Source organism: Carassius carassius, chromosome 13 (genome assembly GCF_963082965.1).
Source record: "Carassius carassius chromosome 13, fCarCar2.1, whole genome shotgun sequence".
Classification (NCBI taxonomy): Eukaryota; Metazoa; Chordata; class Actinopteri; order Cypriniformes; family Cyprinidae; genus Carassius; species Carassius carassius.
This window is the reverse complement of record NC_081767.1, coordinates 1893935-1911399: the sequence shown is the minus strand read 5'-3', so window position 1 is coordinate 1911399 and position 17465 is coordinate 1893935. Positions and strand designations below refer to the sequence as shown.

The following is a 17465-nucleotide window of genomic DNA, read 5'->3' as shown; positions in this document are numbered from 1 at the left end:
ACTCTATTTTTCAAATAAAGACCATGTCTCTGATTCATGAAATTATATAAATTTTTCCAAGTATAATGTTATTTTTGGATTGTCAACAAAAGTGTCATGTCAAATTCAGATTTTTTGGGTACATTTCCATTATTTCCAATATTCCAATATTTCCAATATTTCCATTATTTTAGGCTTTGTAAAATTCCCCTAAACAGCTAATAAGCTTGGCCCTCTGTAATGATCTACTACCATTTATGGAATCTTTCTAAAATATATATGCCAAGCAAATACTTTTCATAGCAGAAAAATGTAAGCATTTATATCTGACTTGAAAAGCCATGGAAATAAAAGCAGAACTTGTTTGTTTTAGTAATTACACTCTCTGGGTTTAGTTGCCAGACTCGGGACTTTCAAAAACAGCGGACTTGTCAAACAAATCTAGTTCACACATTGAATGTGATATAAAAACTGTTGAAATATTGGGAAATTGCAGGCTGTCAGCATAGAATGAATATGAAGCATTGACCCTTCAGGTAGATCATTGAAACTGACCCATAAATGCAGTCTTTCAATAGTCTATTGTCAGAGAAGTATTTCCACAGGGCAGGAACTTCCTTCCCATGCTTAGATTAAGCAGAGGACTTGGTCACATGTCTGAGATTACTGCAAAATGGGTCTGATTGGTTTCAAAAAGGCAGTATATTTCCCTAGCAAATCCCAAATTGTATTGGTTTTTGAGTAAAGCAGATTTTAAACCATATCGATTCTGAATATTTGAAACAGTTTCAGTACTCATTTTCTGCAGTATCGATACACCAACACCAGCTGTGCTTTCTTGCTCTCTCTCTCTTCTCTTTGACAGCGGGTTAACAAACACCACAGTGTGCATTTTCATTAAATAACTAGTCCATTGCACTGCATGCTTTATAGTGAAGCATTACACTGTGTTGATTTGCACAAGAGCAACCCGTGATCTGATGTTTTCAGCATCTCAGGTCAACTTAGTTTACAGTAAAGCAGCATTGGAAAAGTTGTTGTCACAGAAATGTAAAGTTCTCCATGCAGTTTTCTGCCATGATAAAAGTTTGTGGGTTTAAACTTTTGCAAATGAACAAATTAAGACAGAAATATTGTAATTGTACTACTGTGAAATAATTTATACTTAATTTTCATAATTTTACATAGTGGTTGTATTACAATAGAAATATATTTCCATCTTAGACAACAACAACAATAATAATAATAATAATAATAATAATATCATCAACAGCCAAAGCATTATTATTATTATTATTATTATTACGCCACACAACCGCTTAATTTGCAAAAAGACAATTTATTAAACATGAAAAAATAAACATGAAATGCTTAATAAACTGAAATCTGAAATTTTGTAGATTACCTGATAAACTAACCTGTTATGTTTTGTGTATCTCCACTGACCCCTTTGAGTTGCATTAAACATGACTGCAAATACACGTTCTATCTTCATTTCTATCTCATTTCCAGACCGCAAGTAGATTCCATCTTGAATATCAAAGCTCTGATCAAAACGTCCAAGGGACCTTGAAATTATGATGTTTATTACCCCATCAATCTGAGATCAGATTAGGTGTGGCTCTCCAGTCATTAGACTTTTATACAGAGCCTTTTGTTCTTTTGCATCTTCTGTCATCTGAATACAATATAATATAAGCATCTATGCCTGCGGGGCAGCCAATCACAATAAATATGTCGGTTTAAGCGTGAGCAGTATGTCTTGTACTCCACATTATCCACCTTGGCAAAACATTAGGTGAGATCAGAGATAGCATTATGTTTTATTTCAGGGTGGAGAATGAGCTGTGAGATGATAAGGGTTACTTAAGGTCTCCGTATAAGGAAAAAAAAAAAAAATAAATACATAAAATCAGTATATAATGATGTTACAGTTGTTTAACATTTGAATGGAATTATAACCTTTCAGTAAACAAGAAGAATCCTCCAGAGAGCTTTGAGTACATAGTATGCTTCAAACAATGAGATTCTAGAATGTGTTAGTTTCACTGATATACACACAAGTCCCGTGCAGCTATATGCACAGTGCAGACAGAGGTACTTATTTACAGTATAGATATGGATTTTGGGTATTAGAGTGCCTCCTGTAGGCACATCCTTATAACACACACACACACACACAATTGTTTTTTTTTTAATGCGAGTCATCTAAATGATATATTCTGAATGAGATGTGAGTGATGTTTACAGAGCCGAGAGGATCCCATTAGAGCAAGATAGTGATCAGAGATGTCTGTGTTTATTATGCTCACATGGCTACGGCGGACACAAGGTTTTATTTTTTTTTTATTTTTTTATTTTTTTTTTTTTAAGATTTGAGCATGTAAAAGGATAGTTCACCAAAAAAAAAAAGTGCCATTATTTAGTCACTTATGTTGTTCCCAAACTGCTCTTTTGCATACAACCCATTTGGAAACTGCCATGATTGAAAGTCCCATGCAGCCACATGCACAGTACTGACAGATGGGTATTTATTTACAGTATAGATATGGATTTGGGGTATTAGAGTGCCTCCTGTAGGCACGTCCTTATAACACACACATACAATTTTTTTTTCTTTTATAAAAAGAATGTAAACAAAGTGGAATGAAGAAATCCTTTCTGAATTGAAATTCTGCCATTATTCTTCCCACCAATATTTCAATTAATTAGAAAAATGCTACAATGTAATTTTAGTATTTAGCTCTATTCATTTTTATTTAGGTAAATAATGTATTTCTTACCTTACTAATGTTGTCATGATACTGGAATTTCTTACTTTGATACAATACTTTAACAAGACCTGGCAGGGGAGACACCATGATCAAGACAGTGGTTCACCCAGGGCTTGGCTCTCCAGGTGTGCTGACTCCTGAGAATTCCCCAAAAGTAGGAATCTCAACTGCATTATTAATAGAACTGGGGGACTGTGTTAGTGCTCTCCATTGGGATTTTGGGGGTAATTGTGGCCTAATGGTTGGAGAGTTGGATTTGTAACCAAAAGTTGTGTGTTTAAGTCTCGTTACCGGCATGGATTGCAGGTGTGGGGAGGGAATAACACTCTCTTCCACCCTCAATAACACGACTGTGGTGCCCTTGAGCAAGGCACCAAACCCCCAACTGCTTTCCATTACCAGTGTGACCTGTGAGTATTTATTGACTGTTAATATATTTTTGCTATAAACTGGATAAAAAACGCATGGTTAGCAAATATTCCACTCCTAATATAGTCATGCATGTGCTTTACAGCACACCAGTCTGAGTTATCAGGAGTTCACTCACCTGGGTGGCTGCCGGCGTAATGAGTATGTCTGTTTTGCATCTGGACTAGTATCTCTGGAGGCAGATTCAGAGGTGTTGCCGTGGATGGTGGTGGATGCGAGAGTTGGCATGGTAACTGTTGCCGTGGTGGCAGTTGAGGGTAGCGTGGGACCAGGATGAGCTTCAAACCAGGTGCTCATGGTTGGCGTGACATTAGCGTGTTCACAGCGATGGCCATGGAAGCCTGGACGACACTGACAGACGTTCAACCGGCGACAAACTGCTTTATTATGGCATCGTGGATGACATCTCGCTATTGTGAGAACAATAGAGAAACTGTTAATGCTTTTCCACAACTAGAGTATTTTCCAGATTAAAACCCAGAGTGTGATTTTTCTAAATTTCTAGTCGAAAAATTTGCCCTATTTTAAGTTGTGCTGGCCCTTTAAAGGCACAAGGGTCAAGGGGTTAGATATTAGTTGGTAAATCTAGCTATATACGGATTAGGAAGAGAAAAGAAAGCTGAGGTACTGGATTAATGTTGGACTAGAGCTCAGAGCTGTGCATTCAAAGGTTTGGCCTAATTACAGTTGAGCAATGTCAGAAGTCCAGATGGACAGACATTAAGGACATTTTTACTGCTGAAAGTAAGATGCATGATCGTAATATACATATTATATACAGTAGCTAACACACATAAGCCTAATAAAATCAATCAATAAAACAAAGAAAGACATAACCAATTTTTCAACTACCTAACTGAACAAATAACTGCTGCAGACTGGAACAATGAACACTGTGTACAGCGGAAAACAAACGAAGAACAGATTTTGCAACCTTATAAACATTAAATTGAAAATTGAATTACGTTTCATTAAATGTGTCTGTTGTATACGAACATGCAAGCTGAACAATCTTCATCAACAGACTTCATCATCTGCGTGAGTGTTTCTCCTTTGAATATTGTGTTGGACAGTAGGGGGCCTTCAAATCAAACAGATTGCGAAACCACGTTTTTCCCCTTCCCTTCTGTTTATTATGTTGTTACAGCTCCCAGCTGTGCAGACACTTCAGTTCACTGGCTCATTTGAAAAATCAGACAAATGAAGAGGATTTGAACTCGATTAAAAACTGGCAGCTGTATATGTGTGTGTCTTCCTATGTAGATAAGAGCAATGTATAAAAACTGAATCTGAATGGTCCTGAAAAGATACTCACGCTTTGTGCATTGTTTGGTCTTAGGGTTGACCAGCCATGAATAACAGCACTTGGTGCCACAAACGTTGGGTCTGAAGAAAGACAGACAGAGATCAAAAGGTGAAATTCTGGGCTTGACAATGATAAAAAAAAAGTAAAGCCCATCATATGTCACAATGCATTACCATTGAGTCTGCTTTTCCTTAAAACTGCACAATAAAATTCACTGTTATTTCATCTTTCCAGGCTGTGCCAAATCAGTCTGTCCAGCATAATCACATTTTAACCACTTCTGAAAGCACATCTTTAAAAGACTTACAATCTGTGGCCCTGGGCCCCTTAAGATGCATTGGACTCAGTGAATAGCCTTATGTTTAAGATGACCCTTCACCTCGTGTTGTATTCAGCTTGGGCAAATAGCACCGATGAATAAAAATTAAAAAGGGAGTGTGAGTTTGTTATAACCCCCCCCCCCCCCCCCCCCCCCAACCCCAACAGGCCTCTGACCTCCCTGTGCCAGTGCACATGAGAAATATAGTTTTTCCCACAGTGGTACTGGCAGTCGCGTCTGGTGGTAAACTTTGCTGGATTAAGAGTTTTCTTCAGATGCCTAGGATGCATTTGTTTATCTAGCAGCTTCTGGGAGAAAAGGCAATTAGCACATCAACATAAGCCTCGACCATGAACACTCGCAGTCGGCGTGCATCAACCTGACCCTTTTGTAGTGTTGGGAGGGATTTGCTAATTTGTTACAGTATGTGCCTTTATTGTATGGCTTCTGAAGGGACACTGTTGGGATCTGGCAGGCCGAGGGATGGCCGCTCTCTGAGCAGCAAAAACTGATTGAGACAGAGCTAGCATGGGCCATCCAGGCTATGTGGAGGTCAGAATGACCTATAACCTTCTGAAGCTAATTCAGCACATGGAGATTTGGAGCGTTAACTAAAATCACTAAATAAAACCAGTATGTGAGCTTTCATCTTTTCTGTTGATTTTCTGTTGCATGCATTTATAACTGCATTTTAAAACACTGCTTGAGAATGTTAGTTTTAGTCTATGCATACTGTATTTGTTTTTGTCTATGCATCTATAAAGGGATCATTGAGCCAAAACTAAAAAAACTTAACCCCATGTCATTCCAAAACCCCATTTATGAAAAACCATTTCCATAGACATTTGTGGAAGCTTTCCATAGAACAAAAGATTAATTTTTGTGAAAAGGGCTCTTTAGATTATTAAAATGTTTTTCAGAGTAAGAAAACGATGATTCTTTTTTTGAACATTTTACTGAAAGGTTCTCTGGGGAACTCGAAATGGTTCTTGCACAAATACATTTTTGCACAAATAGCCTTCTGAAACCTTTTTTTTTTATTTAAAGAGTGCATCATTTTTTTCTTTCATGAAACATAAAGGAAAAACTGAAGATTTCAAGCTTTGAAAAGGATGCAAAAGTACCATAAATCAGCAGTCCTGAATTGAGTGTTGCATTTCAAGCCTTTTGAATCCATACAATAGTTTTGTGTCAAAATGTAAGTGGTTTTCCTATCCATCCTTGGCATGTTCATAAGAGTGCATGCAATGAGTAACCTTTGAGGAAAATCTTCTCAAACAGATGATTCAGTTCACAAATTAGTTCGGAATGACATTGTTTGTATGTAAAAGAGCAATAGTCCAATTTTCTTCTCTTTTTGCATTCTATGTATATAAAGAGAGGCAAAAAAATAAGTTTTGAGACAGCATGGACTGAATAAAGGATAACATTATTTTTATTTTTGAGTGGACTATAGCTTTAAGCTGAATCTGTGTTGAGATTTCTTCTTCGTTTGAGACCTTTTACCACCCTTCTGTCTGATCTCTAAATAAATGCTTTGACCCTTCACTTGGGCCCCTGTTAGACCCAAATAGGGACATTTCTACACTGACAGAATGGAAAGTTGCCATCGACTCATACCCAGTTTGAGTTTTAATGCGAGTCGACATCTAAATGATATATTGTGAATGAGATGTGAGTGATGTTTACAGAGCCGAGAGGCTCCCATTAGAGCAAGACTCGATAGTGATCAGAGATGTCTGTGTTTATTCTGCTCACATGGCTACGGTGGACACAACCTTTTTATATATATATATATATATATATATATATATATATATATATATATATATATATATGTATATATAAGATTTGGGCATGTTAAAGGGAAAGTTCACAAAAAAAAAAAAAAAAAAGTTGTGTCATTATTTAGTCACTTATGTTCCCAAACTGCTCTTTTGCATACAACCCAAGTGGAAAATGCCGTGATTGACATTCACTTTCACTGTCAGGAATAGAGCAGCTTGAACATTTTGCTAAATATCTCCTTTTGTGTTTCACAGAAGAATGAATGTCTAATGGGTAAATAATGAAATAATGTTCATACTTAGGTAAACAATCCCTTAAAAATGATTTGCTATCACAAAATGTAAAATCCACTAATACTATTTAAGAAGAATTATGTGGCAATTTGGATATAATCTCTAGAATAAAACATACCAGCTGCTTTTGCACCCACATGTATGTCATTCTCTCGGCCTACAGCTCTTTTGTGTGTGTGTGTGTGTGTGAACAGAATGCAAAGAAACATCTTACATCTTCCAAACCTCTGCACCTCCAACACATTAGTGGAAGCAGAGGCCATAAAATAAAGATTGTAAATGAACCTTTTATATTTTGAAAATGTTATTTATGTTTGTGCAGTAAGGCCCCGGCTCTATTTCCAGCACGTCAACCGCGGTCCTTGAGGTCAAATATGTGGGTTAACTGCTGGATTATCACAAAGCTCCCACTTTGCTTGGCACCTCCATCAAGGAGGAAATAATCATGTTTTTGTCTCTCTTTGAGATCTCAAAGGTGTGAAAGGCTCTGTTGATGCGCTCTGAAATGAAGCCGTTTTATGTGCTTGGCCTTCTGAGCTCTGAACTGTTGAACCTGCGTTCGGCCTGTTAGCATTACTAAACCCCGCAACAACACCCTCCTTCTATGCAACCATATTCCCCCGTCCACCAAACCCAGATGCCCCGGGATGGACATGTTTCCACAGTCAATGTCCTCAGTTGAACCGAAAGCAGAATGAAGTCCTGAGGAGGAGGGATGTTACAGAAGAGCAGTGGTGCAAAGGCTCTGTTATGGCTTACAAAGACCAGTCACTAGGTCTCAAACTTTTCAGGATAATCAGGAATTCCCCTCATTGCTTGAAGGATCAACACTTCGGGTTTAAGTCTAGAGAAACATCTGACTGATTGTTGCTGCGAACTGAGACAGGCCAATGTTTTCATATCATTCTGGAGCTATAAAGAGCTTTGATTGAACTAAAGTGCTCTGTTATGTTTCCGGGGCTAATAAACTGCTGGTAGTTGTTGAACTTAGGGAAGCAGTGAATGAGATGTGTAGTAAACATGATGTTTTACCTCTTTCACAAGCAAACTTATCACAAAAAGAAAGTGTCACAGAAAGAAAAAAAAATCTAAAAGACGGAATTCCAGTTACATTAGAATTCAGTTTATTTTCATTATCTGGAAGGTTCAAAACTATACCTTCACAAGATCCAAAAATCTTTAAAGATGTGAAAACAATCGCTAGCGGAATTACAAGCATTATTGGCATAATATAAAATAAGAATACTTTTGGACTTATAATCTGAATACTTAGTGAGAACCCCCCCCCCCCCCCCAAAAAAAAAAAAAAAACTTTATTTGAGTTTTTTGAGATTTGAGTTTATTCATTACTGATCCCATACATTTATGTTCAAAATATTTGAAAAGCAACAAAATATAAATAAAGGTCTATTTAGTTTCTACACTGCCTCAAGATCACATTTAACCATTTAACCACAAATTATGTGGATGAAAAAAAAGATGTGAACAAGATTCCTAATGGAATTCCTTTTTGGAATCAGATTCAAAAAAAATGTGTCTATCCTGACACAATAGAAAAAGAAAAAAAATACATAAATAACAACTGATCTCATTTATGTTCACTATATTGTAATGTATATATATATATTCAGATATATTCAATATCACTACAAACATCTCCTTCATTTAAAGACTCTTGCGATGACTTCAAATAAGACACTTACCCTTTCAGATCTGTCTGTGTTCGTGTGGAGTTGATCTGATGTCTGTGTCTCTGTGCTCTGCTCCTGGTCTGTGGAGGATGGATGAGATCAGGAGACATCTGATGACTGACTGATGAGGAACTTGCGATCTCCAGGGAAAGGAAGGTTATAAAAAGAACTCCTGACATGCAAAATGACAAGCTCCACAGTTCTGACATCGTTATTCCGAGCTGGTGAATTGATGCAACTGATGCGTTTTCAAAAGTTGTTTCGCTCTGAATCTAAGTCAATGAGTTTCGGGGAGCGATCATTCATTCTCTCATCCAGACTCGAGCCCAGACTGACATGAATGAAAGAGATGCGTGGATAACTTTCAGCCAATCAGAGTGACTCGTGGCTTGTAACTAAGAGACAGCCAATCAGAGCTCAGGCTCTCGGAGCAGCGTGAGATAGATAAACATTTACATTTTCAGATGTAAAGCTTCTTCTTCTCACCTTTTTTTTTTTTTTTTTTTACTTTAGCATGTTACAACATGTTGACATTACCCACAATCACGTTTAAATCATGATGTATTATTACGTATCCATGACATTATTTAATATGCATTTAATATTTGTAAATAAACTTTATTTATGTAGCCTTTTACCATATATATATATATATATATATATATATATATATACTAGCTTAGCCATTGTAGCTAAAAAGGAAAATAACAACAATAAAGCACTTTGTAAAAGTCAATTTGAAAGTAGTTAATGTAAATATAAATGTTACAGATAAGACACTTTTAACCATGTTTTCATTTTGATTTTATGATATCAGAATATAAGTTTTAATAATTTTATTTACGTTTAAAAGTGAGACAACCTTACTTAAATGACAATCATCACAGAATTCAACAAATCCTTATATTTGTGTTCCATCCTGATGTTTGTGTTGTTCTCCCTCCAAAATGATGTCACTTCCTAGAGGATGATGTCATTAAGGGTTTTAATATTTAAGGGGATGTTATGAAATTTATCAGGAAAGTGAAATGTCTCAAATATTTACATTTAGAGATTATTTCCCGGTTTCATAGAAGCTTGTGCATTTAGAAAATAGCATGTAGAAAACGGAAGGATCCACAGTTAACATTCATTAATCAGTAGTAATTAAAGGACACTGATATATGCTTAGCTTAAACTTCATTTACTTTGTCAGCCACAGCCATCCTAAAGACAAATATAACACAACACACTGGCATGAGAGATATGTACTGTATATTCCCAGTCTGCTCACCATAACAAACACAATGTCTAGTCCTTTTTATTATGGGCATTGACAGTGAAGCCGTCCAGATGTCTGAAGTGTTGGGTAATGAACTTCTCTTCACACAGGAGTGTAAATGTACACTAACACCACCACTAGAAGATTGAGGATGATAGCAATGACCCCGATCAGGCAGAATACTCTCTCTGCAGAGCCTCTGCTGTCGTCTCTCTCTTGGGCCGCTGGCTCCTCCTGACCAGCCTCTGCTGGAGTACAGATGTCTGTGGGCTGTTCCTGTGAGAGCAACATGTTCCTTAATTCACATCAGACCAATGTTGTTTTGAGGTACTAATACACTGAATACAGTAAAACATGGCGCTAGCAACACCAGAGTCAAGGGTTTGATTTCCAGGGAATGCATGACATGATCTCATTAATATTTTCTTCAGCTTTTGAATTAGAATGATTTATTTTATTTCTTATACTTAGTGTGTGTGTGTGTGTGTGTGTGCCTGTCTCGTATTCCCTACTTTAAAAGGACCAAAGCTCCCTACAAGGATAGTAAGAGTTTTTTTTGTTGTTGTTGTTATTTATTAGGAAACGAGATCTGATGTAGTATTGTGCAAGGGGTAGGTTTAGAGCAAGGGGATAAAAAATACAGTACAGTTTGTACAGAAGAAAAACAATTCAGGTTACATTTATAACCATGGTTCCCTGAGTAGGGAGCGAGACATTGCATCCTCTAGGGGTCGCTATGGGGAAATGTCTCATCATGACCCGTGTCTGAAGCATACATTGAAAAAAAAACCAACAAGTTGGCCGGCGGCGGCCCCTGACGTCACTACCAGTGTGACTATAGAATAAATAGGCACCGGGAGAACACGTCATTCACTTCTTCGTCTGAAGCTTGTGTCCGAAGCATGGCAGGGAGCTAGAGGACACAGTGTCTCATTCCCTACTCAGGGAACCATGGTTCCATTTGTAACCTGAGAAGTTCCCTTCGAAGGGAACTTCGAACTGCGTACTCTAGGGGGCGCTATGGGGAACAGTATACCCATGCAACCATGCCGGGGGGAGTGCAGGCCAGAACCATGGCGAGTACTAGGTATCAACTCTACCAATGGGGGTTGCCCCTCGGATGTTAGACGGCTGTCCGTGACATTACCCTTTACTGCCAAAGTTCTTGGCTACATACCCAAACTTATCTGTTAGGGCCAGACTCCAGGGCCCGGGGTAGAGCTCGAGGCTTTGAATCAAGATAGATTCCTTTAAAGGGATACGATCAAGACCCTAGCAGTACACTAAGTCTTGGCCTGTCACACAGGGGCTATCTCTTGCTCTTGCATAAGCTTGCTGAAGGAACTGGACATGGATTTTAAGATACTGTTCTAAGGGGCTCTCGTGGCACTCCAGGTGCTTAAGGGGAAGCGATAGCCCTGCATGTTGAGGGAAGCAATGCTTGAAACGTATTATTAAAAACACACCGGTTGAGGGAAGCCCAAGGAACCAAGGTCTAACCAACTCTAAGAAAGGGAACAAAACTGAATTTTAGAAAGTGTGGAAAGTGTTAGCGTGCACACTTGCCACTTACATCGATTTTAGAAAGTGCACAAAGTGTTCAGCGTGCACACTTACAACATATGGATTTCAGAAAGTACACAGAGTTTAGCGTGTGTACTTAAAGCTTCCTAAGCATAGATGTTTACATTTACCAGACACTTTTATCCAAAGCGACTTACAGTGCATTCAGGCTAACATTTTTTTTTTTTTTACTTAACATGTGTTCCCCTGGGAATTGAACTCAAAACCTTTTGCACAGATAACGCAATGATCTACCACTGAACCACAAGAACACTATAGCAAAGGTGCCAAACTGAACGGGAGATTCAAGCTCAAATACAATCGTCTGAGGCGACGGGTGCACTGCCTGAGACAGCATTATACAAGAAGATTCTCGCAAATTGCTAGCACACTTCCATTATAAGTCCAACTTTGCCGCAGCGCAATCCATAACCTCCAACAGCCTCAGCTTCTTCGCCATCCTCGGACATCTCCTGCTCTTCCTGGTCTGAACCCAGCAGAGCACTAGCCTCTGGATCGGAAAGTGTTAATGAAATAACATAATCCTTCGGCAACTCTCTCTCGTCCACAGCTGATAAGAGCGAGAGGGAAAGTCCCTCTCTAAACTCCTCAGCCAGTTCCACCTGTGATCCCCATGAGCTTATTCTCCTCCGTGCCTCAGCAGCAGTGGTTCCTGAACTGCGGGAAGCAGATGGCTGCCCCTCTTTCCTCGTAAAGAGAAACAAACGAGAGCGGAGCTTTTGCATTGAAAAACACTCGCAATGCACGCAGATTGCTCCCTCAAGGACATCGCATGCGTGCTCTTCAACCAGACAAAAAACGCAAATATTGTGTGTCTCATCGGGTGTCAAATAATGATGATACGGATGCACATACTGTCTAAATGCTTTGGTAGAAGTCGCCATGATTGATAGAGAAAGATTGCTCTTACCACGTTCAAATGCACGCTTCAAAAAGAAAAGTCAGTGAAGACGAAGAAGAATATGACATGTTCTCCCGGTGCCTATTTATTCTATAGTTCCACCGGTAGTGACGAGGCTGTCGCTGGCCAACTTGTTGGTGTTTTTTCAATGTATGCTTCAGACACAGGTCACGACGAGGTGTTCCCCATAGTGACCCCTAGAGGATGCAGTTCGAAGTTCCCTTGAAAGGGAACCATTATGCTTATGGAATGAACCCATAAAACAGGAAAACACAATGTGTGTGTGTAAAATAATACTTAGCTTTATATCAAACATAAACATATTAGATAATAATGTTAAATATTGATTAATACATTAAAATAAATTAAATTATTTATTAATTAATTTACTACTTATTTATATTTTTTATACTTATTAATACTTATACTCTTTAAGAATATTTAAGCTTGTGTGTGTGTGTGTGTGTTTAGTGCATGACATGAAATGTTCCTGACAAATTCTTTCTTTGACAAATGTGAAACCCCTTTTTAATTTGTGATGAATGTGTGCTATTGTGCATCATATTCACTAGATGGCACTAACAAACAAAGTAAAACCAAGTTTTTCACTGAACAGAACAGATCAATTGGAGCAGCTTGAGAAAATTAATAGAATTTTAGGGAATAAGGGAATGAAGGATTTTTTTTCATTGTCATCGGTATCATTTTTATAGTTTATTGCAAAATCCAGGATTAGTCATTTCTCATTGAAGGCAAGTGGTGATGGCAATTGATGTGGTAACTGCTGGTTTAGAGTCAACAGCACAACAATTCTACACATTGTTTAAATGGAGAGACGCTTCTCACATACAAACACATTGAGACTGAGGCTTTAAAAAAATAACCTTGAAATAAAATTTGGATGAAAAACATCACAGATGTCCACATTAGTCTTTCTTTTTGTATTCTTCACTGTAATGGAAAGCATTGATGTATGTTCTGCTTCTGATTTAATGTTTGTCTGATCTTATTTTACCTTAAGTATGTCCTCCTGACCCACAGTTCTCCTGTTCGTTGCACACCCAGCGTTAACGTCTTCATGTCCACTCTTCACTGACCGCAGCACGTGTCTGTACATATCCCCCATGTCTCCTGTGTCAAAGTCCTCTTACAAAGGAATCACGTTACACTCAGTATGTCCCTCTGGATGAATGGAGAGTCCTTCTACAAACATGGACGGATGTCACATTCATCATCTGGTCATCTGTGCTGGTTTTGGACTGGAGTTAAGATCAGGAATGGAAAGACTCCAGCTGACATCACCAATACATTCTGTCCAAGTTTCTGGTTGACCACAGCCTTTGACTGGTGAGAAGCCAACAGAGACCTGAATAGTCCATAAGGTTTCAAAGGGCTTTGTTTACTCAATAGGATTGGAGGCATGAAGATTGATTGGAGGAAAAGACATTTATCTTTATTAAAGAAGAAGTATTTGATGGATCCAAAAAGTATAATTTTCCTTTTGAAACTCATTTGTTATCAAGAGCTTGGAATGCAAAGAAGTACACTTTTGCATAATTTTTTAAAGAAAGTACATCTTATAGAAAGAATATAGTTAAGTGCAAACTGAATGTGATATTTTCAGACACTTATATGTGTGCTATTTACAATAAAATTAAAATATATTATATTATATGAAATGCAGTTAGTGTTTTTTGACTCACTTAAAAATGACATATTATATATGTATGTAATTCCATAATTACTTCTAGAATTAATTTTAAATATGTTAAATATGGTCAAAGTTATTGCTGAATATACTGACAAACATTTACGTTAAACTAAAATATTTTAATGTAATTTCTACTGAAACTTGTATGTCCCATAGATATTTTATTTAATTTTTTTTTAAATATTATAATTACACATAAAATTACGAAGCTGTATTTAGTACATTTAAAATATTTTAACTTTAAATGTAATATCAAATCCCAGGTTAAACTAATCAAGTACTTTACATGTGCTTTAGTGTGTTGGTCTTTACATCAAAATAACATGACAGATAAAAGATTATTAAAATATAATGATTTAAATTGTACTTTAAATCTTTTAATTGGACTTTTAAAAGTGTGCTTAAGTGTGCTGAGAAACATAGTCATGTCTCTCACTTAAGTGGTCTTTAATTTAATATTAATATTATTTTACTTGCAAGTAGAATATTTTATTATTATTTTTTTATTTATTTTTTTTATTACTTTTAACATTTATGTATACTACACGTGCACATTTAGTTAAATTAAGCACACTTATTTTCCAAAAGGACCAAAGAGAGTGAAACAGGATCGCTCTGAATGCCCTATGCTCTTCTGGAAAGTGCTGTGACTTTTGAAGGTGAATTATATTCTTGCTTTCAGTGCAGAAAGTATTGAGCCCTGTAGACCAGGCTGTGGATTAACAGAAGAGACTTTCCTCTGATGAAGCCTGACACAGAACTAATTGTGTAAGGCCTCAGGGATCCGGCAAAGAGAGAGAGGGAGGTGTCAGAAGTGGCTGAAATGTTATAATGGCCAATTACAGCAGTATGCCCACTTTGCACTCACCTGGACATGTTTCTAATGAGTACTTGGAATATAATAAGAGGTCAGAGGTCAGTGTGCTATAACCCAGGGGTCAGTAGAGGAGAGGACAATGATGGATGGAGATGCCTCTACTACACCTTTCAGCTTTTTTTTTTTTGGAATCGCCCAGAAAATAATGATAATGTGAAATAATTACAGTAACAACAGTCAGTGCACAACAATGATTAATTGAACAACAACAGCAGAAGTAAATACTGCTGGTCTACAAGTATCCATGTTTATACCAGATGACAGATGAGAATATTAATAAGAAAAAATAATGCTTGGAGAAACATTTAATTCACCATGAGTCTAGCTAAACGCTGGCTAAAAATGCTTTGGCCTAAGGTAAGTTAAAAATGTGGTTAAAAACTCAAGATGCAATGAAGTGGAATGGAAAAAGATGCATTTTTTTTAAAAGTTAGTGACATGACGTGCAAGCCAAGTATGTTATGCTCAGAACTTGTGTTCTGCATTTAACCCATCTAAAGCAATTTTTACACTAGTGAGTTCTCGTTTTAAAACAGCATTTCGAGAAGAAAAACTATCCTTGTCTACACTTGCGTCTTCACTGCATTTCAGAAACGATCTCCGTCCAAACTACACAACCGAAAACATGTCACATGACCATTCGTGCATGTACAAAAATGTGCATGATGTTATTGTTTACGCGGTTGTCAAGGACACACAGAGTGAATGTTGGGAGCCACCACTGATCTATAATATAGAACTGGATTGCTCATGACGTCATTAAAGTGAAGCCGCCGTGCCGCCATATTGGTAATCCCTAGTGTGCAAAAACGTTCTATTGAATTAATAGGAATTTGTATGATTTTGATGAGAAAACATCACCTAACAAGTCAGCGTTTATATATATGAAGTATCTCTGTACATTATTACAATGCAAATACCCTAGGCATGTAAACGTTATTTTTTAAATGTTGGGAATTTCCCCTACTTATTAAAAAGCTATGTTCATTACAGTAGTAAGCATCATAAACATGATAAACATCAGACGGACACGACCTCAACACATATAACAAACGACCAAGTGCTCGTTCTGAAATCTGAATTTATCCAGAGAAATACCTGACTATATACAGTACGGATTTAAAGACATAAAGCTTTATTTCCCACATAGTAAGTTAAGCTTTTAATTTCATTATAGAGCCATTTTAACAACATGATTGTATTATTCATTGTAATATATTAAAATTCATTTCTGATACTAATACGTTAATGTTTAATAATTCCTGAATAATTATGTTCATAAAGAAATAAGGTATATTTTGTGTTGGATCGTTACTTGTGTTGTCAGTGCGCAGCAGACACACTCACCTAAACGATTTAAATATATCGCTTATCCTGCCCCTAAAGACCATAAATACTGCAGATAACATCTGAAGTAAACATTAATTTTTACACGTAACATAAAAACGAGTCAAGTTTGACTGATTTGCTTCAAATCGAGTTATTTTAGGTCAGCGGTTTGAATGTAACTCAATGGTGCTCTCTGTTGGTAGGGATTAGTAAGATGGCGGATCGAACACTTCCGGTGGCTTCACTGTCTGTTGGCAGTTTAGAATGCGATGAGCGATCCAGTCGTATATATATAGATCAGTGGGAGCCACACTATTATTTTCTCCATTTTGGTTCATTTACACTGAAACGCAACTGTAGAGCTTTCAAACAAAAATGTGGTCTGCAGCGTGTTCGAAAGTCTCAGTTTTCGAGAGTCGAAAACACCTGAATAGTGTATACAACAGGTAACTGTAGCAAAAGTTATGCATTTTAAAACAGAAACACACTAGTGTAAACATAGCCAAAGTCCTTATAAGACAAGTCATGTCACTTGGTGGCCATCTTTGAAACATCTCTCGGGCATGCAATCGAATTGGGAAACATCAAATTGTCTAAAACTGTTCACTAAGCTTACGATTACATTTCATATTTGAAATAAAAAAAGAAATCTGATGTCAACTGTGTCATAAATTTTGTTACTTTTGCTCAAATAGCGTTATCACAATGTTTTTTTCAGATCAGCCAGTGTGCATGTGCAGCCCTAAGAGCACATCTCAGAATGCTGACTGTTTCTATAGCAACTGGGATGCTTCTAACGGCAGCAGCAGTGATGCGCTGACTTTACAGATTAGTGATTGGCTCTTACATTCAGAAGGCGGGGCTTCCTGCGATTGAGTAGCCATATTGAGTGTTGCATCTTTCCCCATTCAAAACTATACGAGTAACATGTCATGGGTATTATATAGTTTTTGACGTAGCCTAAGTGCACACACACAGTGGTGGGCAACCATTTTTGCTGTGGGACCCAAGGAGCATGTTGGGTTTTTGAGAGAGCACTGTTCATTTACTTCCCCCAACTAACTTGTCTGCCAGTATGGGGAATCAAACCCGCAACCTTCAGGGTATAGGTCTGACTCACTAACCATTAGGCCACAACTGCCTAAAGTTGAGCACCGCATTTTAGAATGCCATCACTGCATCTGAAATTCAATACATTCTTACTATAAAGTTTGTGTAAAACA

The 17465-nt window shown here is 37.4% G+C and overlaps 1 protein-coding gene, 1 long non-coding RNA gene and 1 pseudogene across 5 annotated transcripts in view; 1 reads left to right on the top strand and 2 right to left on the bottom strand.

Moving 5' to 3' along the window:
* Positions 1-8910, bottom strand: part of LOC132155824 (latent-transforming growth factor beta-binding protein 4-like) — a 94721-nt gene extending 85811 nt beyond the window's left edge. For 3 of the 4 annotated variants that reach the window (XM_059564534.1, XM_059564535.1, XM_059564533.1), the window contains exons 1-3: positions 8592-8910; positions 4498-4568; positions 3301-3592 (exon numbers count right to left, since the gene is read on the bottom strand). In XM_059564534.1, the coding sequence (XP_059420517.1) occupies positions 3301-3592; positions 4498-4568; positions 8592-8788 (560 nt within the window). In that variant the 5' untranslated portion in view covers positions 8789-8910. The remainder of the gene's footprint in view (positions 1-3300; positions 3593-4497; positions 4569-8591) is intronic. The other variant, XM_059564532.1, reaches the window with a different exon arrangement.
* On the top strand, positions 2814-2966 carry LOC132156427 (U1 spliceosomal RNA; annotated as a pseudogene).
* A 353-nt stretch (positions 8911-9263) lies between the features above and the next one.
* On the bottom strand, positions 9264-13959 carry LOC132155530 (uncharacterized). The gene is made up of 3 exons (XR_009437259.1): positions 13586-13959; positions 13341-13507; positions 9264-10116 (listed from the first exon to the last, which is right to left on the bottom strand). It is a non-coding gene; the product is annotated as an uncharacterized LOC132155530 (long non-coding RNA).
* Positions 13960-17465: the final 3506 nt, after the last annotated feature.